Below are 10,162 nucleotides of genomic sequence, written 5' to 3'. Positions count from 1 at the left end.
TGTGAAGCAGTCCAGGGATTATTCATGTTTGTGTCAGCACCCACGGCAGTCAGCAGTGAACATGCACAGCAATTTTCCTCTGCCATGCAATATTCCATCGCTCTTTCGATGTGCCAGGTGCTGAGTGCAGGCAGAATTACTGTCTGTGTTCCCAGCACACCAGGAAGAAACACCACTTCCCACTTTATGCTGCTGGGTTTTTGATCTTGCGCTGCTTCCACATGTCCAGGCCTGGATCTTAAAGATTTTGCCTTCAAAATGCATTGTGAAAGTCTAAGGAAGCTTGTTGTCTATGCTAGCATGAGCTCCCTGGGTTCTCCCCAGTGTCTTGGTCCTTTGAACCACAAGTCACCCCACAGGTGACGCTGACATCACGCTCAGGACCTTTGCATTGCAACCCTGTCCCAAAGTGCAGGAGCATTTTATCTCCTGGTGCATTGTGATTAAGACTGATATTTTAATGAGAATCCCTGCTGTTTTCATCAGAATTAATGTGATGAACTATTTTATGAAATGCTACCATAAGGAAAAACATTAAAATTAAAACAGCTTAAGTGGAGTAGTCCATAGGATGTTCAGCCTTTTGCCCTATTGGACCTAGTGTAACTTCAGCCTGGTTTTAAAATGTTGGACTCTGTAGCTGTGAAAACAGAATAAAAGATCAGCAATCACTAAGTCTTTCTTACTATAGGTAATATAGAAATTTTAAAGAATATTGTGGAGAGATTGCTACATATTTAAGGGTGGTGATTTTTGTATTAGTTTCTTTCTCAATGGAAAAATAACAGACTAACTCTATAGATCTTGTGAATGGCATACCTATTAACCAAGTGGTGAAAAAAAATTAAAAAGCATTTCAGTGAGCTCAAGAGAGAGTTTGTGGGGACAGAAATCAACACATACAAATAGAAGAAAAAAGCATAGAAAAAATTAAAAAATAGATAAAAATTCATACATATAAAAACATATATAACTATAAATGTGTTAAAAATACTGTAGAACCTGTAATAGATTTACCCACCAGGGACCTAATAGTATTTCTTGGCTTCAGTAAAGCACTGAAGTGGTAAAAATTCATATTTAAAGCCATAAGGTCTGTGTGATTCTCAAAAACCTTAATCTGCAGTCCTGCCCATCTTTTTCAAGGTGTATGTTTTGTTCTGAATTTGTTCCAACCCCAGATTTCTTTTCCTTTTGAATTTCATTTTTTGTAGCACCCAAATCCATTCTAGTATGTCTAGCTGAGACATTGTTCACATGGCTGAAGTTTAAGTTTAAATTAACCCATGAGATTGACTGAAGCTTATAGGTGAAAGGAGCACAAGCAAGAGAAACAACTACTGGGATTAGAGGAAGGACAAAGGAGAAATCCTTTTGTTTATCTCTGGATTTGTGATTTTGTTCATCTGTGCGTACTTTAAGAAACAGCTTCCATCTCTGGTCAAACAGCTTCCATCTATGAATGAAAAATGAGGTTATACTGGCAATTAATTGGCAATTATTGTCTAGAAATTCTATCCTGGGAAGCCAATGGAAGAAGTATTAGGAAAAAAATATTTAAGGAGAGATTATAAGGAGCAAAATATCATGAAAGTGATTGTTTTTCTGTGGTACTAGAAAATTAATGGATACTATTTATTCAATAGTGTGATATATTTAATCCAGGTTCTGATGTCTTTAGTCTGATTTTAATAATGACTTTCTGGTAAAATGCACATTCCCATCAGGATCGCGGTAGCTGTGTATCTTTAGCGAGGGCTTAAGGGGATCCTTTTTGCCTCACTTCGCTCGCAGTCTGCCGTGTTCACACCACTCTGTGCATGCTTGTGATGTTTCTTTTGTGCTACAACTCAAGCCATCAAGAAACTGACTTATTAATGTTGGCCCAAGTGGTCAGAAGGGAAATGTGTCCAGCACTATAGGTGTATTTGGACAGTGCCATACTTGAGAAAGTCTGGTCAGAATCAGGAGAGCCCTTGGCCCCAGGGTTCAACTGGCTGGCATCCAAAGCCTGGCTTGGTATGGCACAGATCTGTAGTCTTGACTCATTTTTAATGAGAAAATTGCTGAAATCTCAGGTTGTTCACAAGCTAAAGCTATGCAAAATGAGAAAAGTAAAAGCACAGAGAGAAGGATTTTGTTGGGATGATAAGAGTAGCAACTCATGGGTAGAAAAGGAAAAAAAAATAATCTGTACCTTAAGGTATAAAAAAATCCTTGAAAGTAGAGAATCAGAAAGTGCCTACTAGGCAACACTGATGATCAGTCTGCTAAAAAGATTAAGATACAGACTTACTAACTAGAAGCAGCTGAGGGATCTGGGGGTGTTTATCCTGGAGAAAAGGATGCTCAGGGGAGACCTTATCACTCTCTAGAACTGCCTAAAATGAGGTTGCAGCCAGGCAGGGGGGTCAGTCTCTTCTTCCAAGTAGCAGGTGATAGGGTAAGAATGGCCTCAGTTTGTGTCAGAGAAGGTTTAGATTGGATGTTAGGAAAACATTTCTTCACTCAAAGGGTGGTCAAGCATTGAAATAGGCTTCTGAGGTTAGTGGTGGATTCACCATGCCAAGTTCTGTTCAATAGGTGTGTGGATGTAGCACATGGGGACGTGGTTTAGTGGGGAACACAGCGATAGACGCAGTGATCTTAAATGCCTTTTCCAAAATTAATTATCCTATGATTCTAAATTCACTGGTGGGGTCAGATAGGAGCACACAATTGAGATGAACACCAGTATGTGCATAACTTCCTTGCAACAGCAGCACAATACTTTCTGAGAGGTCATAATATCAATAAAATACAGTATATATAATCCTTGTCTCCTTCATCTCTGGCTGGTTGATGAGGTTTGAGATTGGCGAGCTCACATTCAACATCACATCTCTGAAGCTAAATACAGCCATGCACAGGTTAATATGTTCACAGTAGTCTACAGTGATGGCATAATGAAGGTGGCATGTAGCCCATCCTATACTGGGGTCACTGCCAAATTTCTGTGCCTGATTGTGTTTCTTGGGAGGTTCCTATTCAGGTATGAGCCACAATGACTGCTGCTACCTGTTCTGCAAGTCCTAGTGAAACACCATTTAGGAGAGCACCTGCAGCTGTATGACTACATGGGCACAGTGCTGGTTCATGCACAGGGTCCCCCATTCTTCAGAGACTTCACTGGGCTGAGCCCAGAGTGGGCTGACCTTGACGCAGTGCAAGAGCATGGCTGGCAAGAAGAATGAGATGGCACCTGGAAATATGCATGGTCAATTACTGGGGTGGGTGGAGCAAAAAGGCTGTGAGGCCATAAAAACCTAATAATAATAATAATAGTAAACAATGGAATGTATATACCACCTATGAAGTAATTTCCTTTTACCTGCAGTTGTTGGCTCTGAGCTCTTGGACATTTATGTGTGTGCATCTCTGTGTGTGAGGAACGGGATTTCTTTGGCATGCACAAGTTGCTCTTCCTTTACCTCCAGCCCTAAATCTGTTGATTGAAATATCTATTGAATTGGGAGAACTGGTGTCAGAGAGTGTGAATAACAAGGCACACTGTGACAGGATTCAGACATCTGATGAAATTTGTCACATAAGTGACCATTATTCTGAGTTACATGTAACTTCGATTGGCATCATAAGACTTGAGGTAAGCAGCCCTGAAATTCTGAATTAAAAGTGCTTGCTACCCACACCAACAACCCACAGCAACGTGCTGCCAGGCTCTTGCCAAACAGGGTGAAGGCACCCCCACTCCGATGCCTGCTCCAAACATACAAAGACTGAATTGACAGTGGGAAAATCGCTTAAACACACAGCTTATCTCTGCATAAGCACATCTAGAAGCTAGTCATTCACAATTTAGGAGGATGAATCCTATTCTGCCATTAGTACAAAGCAGAGAGAATACATTGTGAGATAATACTTTTGTTGATGTTGTTTTGCCTTGAAAACTTTGACTGCATTGCAACCATTAATAAAAAGGAGTAGTAAGCATAAAGTATTGTGGCCATTAGAAACCAGAGATGCATTCTGTGCCAGGAGTCACCAGTTAAATTCACATTTGAATTCAATGAAAAGGAAAGATGGTATTGTTGCAGAGTTTAAACTGGAGAGAAGCAATTACGTGGATCCTCTGATGCACTGAGTTGTGCCTCCTGGCAAATGACTGACCTGGGGTCTGGCATTGTGAATTCTTCCTTAACTGGCCGAGTGTCCCTTCATTTTCCTGGCATAGGGTCATAGTACTGCAATTCGCCCTGCACAAGGCATGACTCCAGTCTGCTTGTGGCAGCCAGGAGAAGGGAATATGATGGGATGGGCTCTGCTGTCCACCCTGGGAGTCACCTTCAGCACCAAGATTCTTACTAAACACTGCTGTTCTACCCTTCTCTGAAAGTGGTGTGATTTTCATGATGTCCAGTAGGCTCAGTCAGACAAATTAGAACAGCTTTTGAAAAAAAAGGCTGTGAAACAAACCTGGATGAGCTTTAAAGAGATTCTTGGACATTTTAACATTTTTTTTGTTTGCTTTTTATTTTTAATTTTTTACTTTGTCAATCATTCAGTGGTATTAATATTTGAACTTCTGCCTAATATGTGGTGTTTCCTGAAGCTCGAGTGTAAACATAAAGAAATACTGGAAGAGGAACTAGACAAACATTTTTGCACTTAACTGTGCCAACTAGAACTAGTACTAGGACCCTAACTCAAAATCTTAGGGCAGCTGTTATGCTTGGAACAGACTAATCTTCAACAGAGAAAAAGGATCACGTATATCTTTTTCTAAATTGTTACAGATAATTCAGTGCATGCTTTCACACAGTGAAGACAGAGCTGCTTGGCTTGCAGAGGAAAATACTAAAAAAAATCAATTTGTGGAAGCACACTGGAATAGTTTTGTGGGTTTTTTTAAGGTATGAATAGAAGTCATCAAGTGGGAAAAATGGCTTATGTCAATTTTGCTGCAAAACAAAGGTGCTTGGAACACAAATTGATTTTTCCATTCCTTTAAAAGAAATCTAACTCCTGTGTAAATGAGCTGAAATTATTTCCAAGCAAATTCCTTGCCTCTGGTTTATCATCAGCAGGTCTTTAAAGTTAAAAAGAGATACGCTGTTCACTTAATCTGATTGACAGACATTTACCTCTTATTCTTTCTTATGCTTACAGAGTAAGGAGATAACTAGATAAAAGTATTTCTGAAGATTTGTAATACAATGAAGATTTGAATTTTGCTAATGTCAGTGCAAATCAGAGGTAATTCTCTTAGAGCTGACAGGGCTGCACAGACAAGGAAAAGAAATGAGTTATAATTTCCAGACAGCACTTCACTGTTTCCATGAATATATCCTTTCTCATCTCCCTTGTATTTGTTGCATCATTACAGTCAGTGAACTAATTAAGGTTGTCCAGATTTTTCTATTATGAACAAAAAAAAAAAAAGAAAAAAAAAGAAGCAAAACAAATGTGATGGTTAATATTTATGTACTATTAATGGACAGTGATTGCCTGTTGCTGACCTTGGCCTTTCTGTCATCTTTCACACAGAAGATTGCCTGCAAGAGAGAAAAATAAAAATTGTGTGGTCAGATGTGATTTTCGCTCGTCTGCAGCTCCTTAGTTGTGACAAGGAGAGTGTAGGAGGCAGGTCCAATAAAAACATTGCTAGCAAGAAGTTGTATTGAAGACTTCAACATTTGGATTACAAACCCAAATATATAAACATACACACACTTTGCCTCTTAATGACTTTACCATTCATGGCAATGCATCCACACTGGCTGTGCTTTCAAAAGTAGCTGTCTTTTGATGCTGTGCCTTCCCATGCAGCCCAGCTGAAGTCACAAAGGGAAAAATCCCCTTAATTCCATAAAAAACAACCCACCATCAGCTTCTCCTGCTTGCCCTCACTTACAAAGAAATGGAGACAGAAGGAGGACTGGTTTTCGCCTCTGCTTAAATTGTCTTCTTCAGATTTGAAATTGTGCATGGGTTTTTTTATTTCAATTAAACCTTATGCGCTATCTCTGGTAGGAACTTCAAAGTTCTTTGGTACTTTTTTCTGAATCTATTTTTGGCAACAGTACTATGTATGTTTCTTTAAGACCTCTGTTCAAAAACCTGGCGATTACAGATAAAGTAGTAAAGGCTGTTAGACATCTCCTTAATATCTACTTTTAAATTTATCTCTTTTTTTGTGGATATATAAATACAGCCATTTACTTTTTAATTAGGAATGAACCCTTATCAGTGAGTATTTATTATGTTAATTAGAATGACTACCAAGTTCATTTTGACTACAGAAATGCAAACCTTAAAAGAATACCTCTGAGGAATAGTTTATACTGAATATCACCTGATTTTTTTTCCAAATTTGCCCATAATAAAACAAATGAAAAAAGTGAAACATAAAAGGTTAAACTAGGTGACTGGAAATAAAATTAAAATGAGGGATGCAGAATAATTTTACTGCAGTGATGTCACCCTGCTTTCCAGAAAGGAAAATTTAGATGAGCTACAAACTAAATTTAAAGTTGAAAACATGCTGGTTATAGGTGCACAAAAAAAAAAAGAGAGCTTCCTTTGACACCATGTACTCATTCCTCACATTGTTTTGATTTTAGAAGTCTGAAGTATAGAACTAAAAAACTGGATCATGTATATTTTGTATATGTTGAAACTTTGTTATAAACTTTCTCACTTGCAAGAGCTCGCACCAAATTTTCATAATGATGAGTACATAGTTGTGACTCTATTTCCAATATCTGTATCTTGGGCAAATAAATCAGTTTACAACACATCTGACTAATAATTAACACATGCAGAGTCTTCCTAGAAAACTGTAGTCTGCAGCTTTCTGTTCAGACTACTTTCTGATTGCTAACTAGAGGTACTGTATCTAAAGTAAACGAACATTTGCTGAGAAAGTGAAGGACAACGAGCCTCAAAAAAGGCTTCTAGAGGCACAAGAATGTGGCACAAAATTCAGATGTTGCTCTTATATTGCATTGCTAGTGAAGTTTTGATGGCAAAGCATCTTGATTCTAGAAGAAATTTCCCCCAAGGACTTTATGCTGTTGAAGGCAGTGGTTCTGCTAGGTGGAACAGGATTAAAAGGAGTGTTTATCATGGGAGCTCCTGCAGGATACGAGGCTGTTGCACAGGAAGAGATGATGACTGCAGCTTTACCATTGTCTCCAGAGGAGCTATATGTTACTGTGACCACTACTGCACCTCAGGCTCTCCTGGGCCTGTGGACTGCTGTGCTGACTACTGGGATGTCTGCAACCACGCTGAGGAGCGCACCAGGTCAGAGGAGCCTTGGCCACCTCCAGTATGGGGTGAGTAGAGAGAAAATGCTCAGCTGCACTTAGTGCATCACAGTGAAAATATATGTAGAAGTAGAATTACTGATCAGTCTCTAGAGTGTATACATCCAGAAAGTGTGACTAAAGACATAGTGGGCAAAGGCACTGAGCACAAAGCTGGAGTGAGAATTATACTCATATATATACACTTACATATTATATGCTGTTATTTCTTTGTCTCTAGGACATTAGCATTGATTTGATTGTATTTCTCTTGGACAGAACCTCTGTTTTGCTTGAAGCTTCTCAGAGAATATCCTCATTGGGTCAAAATTAGTGTAAACTGAAACATTGCAATAGGGTTTCACAGATTAACATGAGATGAACAGCAAGCTCTTAATATTTGTATCCATCAGTACAATCATCAACAATCAAACAAATCATCAACAAAACTGAGGGCTGCCCTGAATGACACTGCCCCAAGGTGTTCTGCAATGCTTTTGATGCAGCACAGCTTTTCTGTGGGACATTGTTTTTCTGGCTACAGCTCAGGTTTGGGACTAAATGAAGGGATGTGCTTAGAACAAGGAGTAGGTGAAGGGGTGTGTTTAGAACAAGGATTTGTTGCATTTTTAGTTTCTTTAATGGAAGTCCCTCCAGGACTACTCTAAACTTAGTCTAATTATTTTTAGTACTAAAGATTAAAAAAAAAAAAAAAGATTTTCAAACAGCTGGTCCTCCCTTGGTTTGTGGATAGGACAAATCTCTGCTGGTGAAGAAAATTTGTTGAGGATTTTAAGACTATGTAGCTTCTTACTGTCAGTACATCAAATCTGGCCAAAGATGTAGAGAATGTAGCAAAGTTTCAAAAGCCTAAAATCAACAAAATACTACTGTGACTTTTTAAAATTAACTGCCTCTTTGGAATAACCTTGCTGCTTGCAGTTCAGCACTCAGAACACAAGCTCTTCAGAAGGCTGTGCTCTTAGGCACGCAGCCAAAATCTGATAAGTGCGAGTGACAGAAATGCTCCAAAGCAAATTTGATTTTCCAAAGTGTTTCTAACCATTTAAAAGAATGTTCTAGGGCTCTTCGTAAATAGACTTCTTTTTTTTCATTTTTATTTGGTGCAGTGCTGTGTATTATTTTTGACATGGGGTTTTTGTTGCAAGTTCTACATAAACATGTAGTTGCATTTCTGCCCAGAGCTGAGAGCTGATGAGTCTACTTTGGCAAACTGTCTCATGGAATGGTTCATTACAAAACCTGCAGCAGTTTGCCATGTGGTCACTGCCACAAGGCTAACTCTAAAAGGTAGAAGGTTTAGATAAGAGTGAGGGTAAATATTTTTACTACCTTTTTAATCAAATGTTTTGCACTTGTGTTTGCTGTTTTGTAACTCCTAAGACACCTGCCAGAGGTAGTAATCATATTTACAGTACCTTTACTTCTCCTGTAGATAATTTTATAATATTTTTAATATGTCATCCCACAAAAAATTCTGATTCTCTGATTCTTAAAGTGATGGAAAGCCTGCAATTAAAAAAAAATCTCTTTATTGGATATTCATTATGTAAATAATTTAGAGGGTAAAAGGTGAATAATAAAGCCAAAATAAAGCAGGGGAAAAAAACCCCAAACATAACAATCTCTACAGAATTTTCTAGAACTGGAATATCTGAGGAATTGGAATGAAAAAAAGGAGAAACAAATAGGACTAAATGCCTGAAGATTAAACAAATTAGGAACCATAATTAAAAATTACATAAGTATGTTAGCTGAATTTTGACAACTGAGACTATACTTCTGCCTTAGGCTAAGAATTTTTTAAGCACTTGAAGACCACTTATGCCAAAGTACTTCTTACCTGGAAGATCTGGATCTTTTGATTGGCAAAGATCTCAGAGCCTCCTGAGTCATAGTTCTTTAAATAAACCAATAAACTGAAGTGCTTTACATGAGCTGGAATGTACAGCAATAAAACTGCTCAGTGGTTTATTTCTGGATCCCCCCATATTCACTGACAGTGCACAACAGAAACAAGCTACACTGGGACTCCTTCCGTGGGTGTGCACTGTGCTGAGGGTCAGTATTGATTGAGATGTGTGGAACTGCTTTGACTCTGACTCTGCCTTTATAAACCCAGCCTTCAGTTTTTTTTCTGTGGCTTTCATGTGTAGTTACAGAAGGAACTGCACATTCCTGTCTTAGATGCCATATAGAATTTCAGGGTCTTTTTATTACAGTATTTTAAATTTTGTTGTTAGAAGAACTTTTGAGTTTTATCTCAGAATTTTACTTATTATTTATTTTTAATCTGTGTCAGTTATTCTCATGGTACAAAAAGCCCTGTCAAAATCCACACACTGGGTCTCACCCTGTTAGTGGTGTAGAAGTGACATCCCGTGAGTTTGCTGATTGCTTTTACATGACAGATGTGATCTGACCTACAAGGGAAAAAACCTGAAGATATTTCACTGACACAAGTACTCACACCAATGCTGGAGACAAAGGAAATAAGAATCATTAAGGGTATATGAATGTTGAACTGTGAAGAAAGTCTCCATTTCTCAAATTCTCTTCTTTCCGTTATTGATTTTCATATCATAAAATCCCATCCACAAAGTCATCAAACTGCATCTTCAAATTAATTAATTTCCCACTTATTGCATTAATATTCCAACCTAATACATTCAGAGCCAGACAACCTCTCTGTATTCTCTTGTGTCTTTTATGTTAGATATCTCTGTTGTCTCACTGATGCCTCAGACAGTGCTCCTGGCCCACAAAATATTAATCTGGCTAGGCTAAAGAAACTGCATGGCGTTAATCTTCAATTCCCTAAGCATACATCATTA

General features: G+C 38.4%; 1 protein-coding gene across 1 annotated transcript in view; it reads left to right on the top strand.

Annotated features, from left to right (window-relative positions):
- The first annotated feature begins 6,967 nt into the window (after nt 1–6,967).
- Nucleotides 6,968–10,162, top strand: part of TINAG (tubulointerstitial nephritis antigen) — a 41,405-nt gene continuing 38,210 nt past the window's right edge. Inside the window, exon 1 of the mRNA XM_033056198.1 lies at nt 6,968–7,337. Within this exon, the coding sequence (XP_032912089.1) occupies nt 6,968–7,337 (370 nt within the window). The remainder of the gene's footprint in view (nt 7,338–10,162) is intronic.

The sequence above is a fragment of the Catharus ustulatus genome, chromosome 3 (genome assembly GCF_009819885.2).
Source record: "Catharus ustulatus isolate bCatUst1 chromosome 3, bCatUst1.pri.v2, whole genome shotgun sequence".
NCBI classification, from domain to species: Eukaryota; Metazoa; Chordata; class Aves; order Passeriformes; family Turdidae; genus Catharus; species Catharus ustulatus.
The sequence above is the reverse complement of the archived record's forward strand: the minus strand, read 5'-3'. Positions and strand labels throughout refer to the sequence as shown.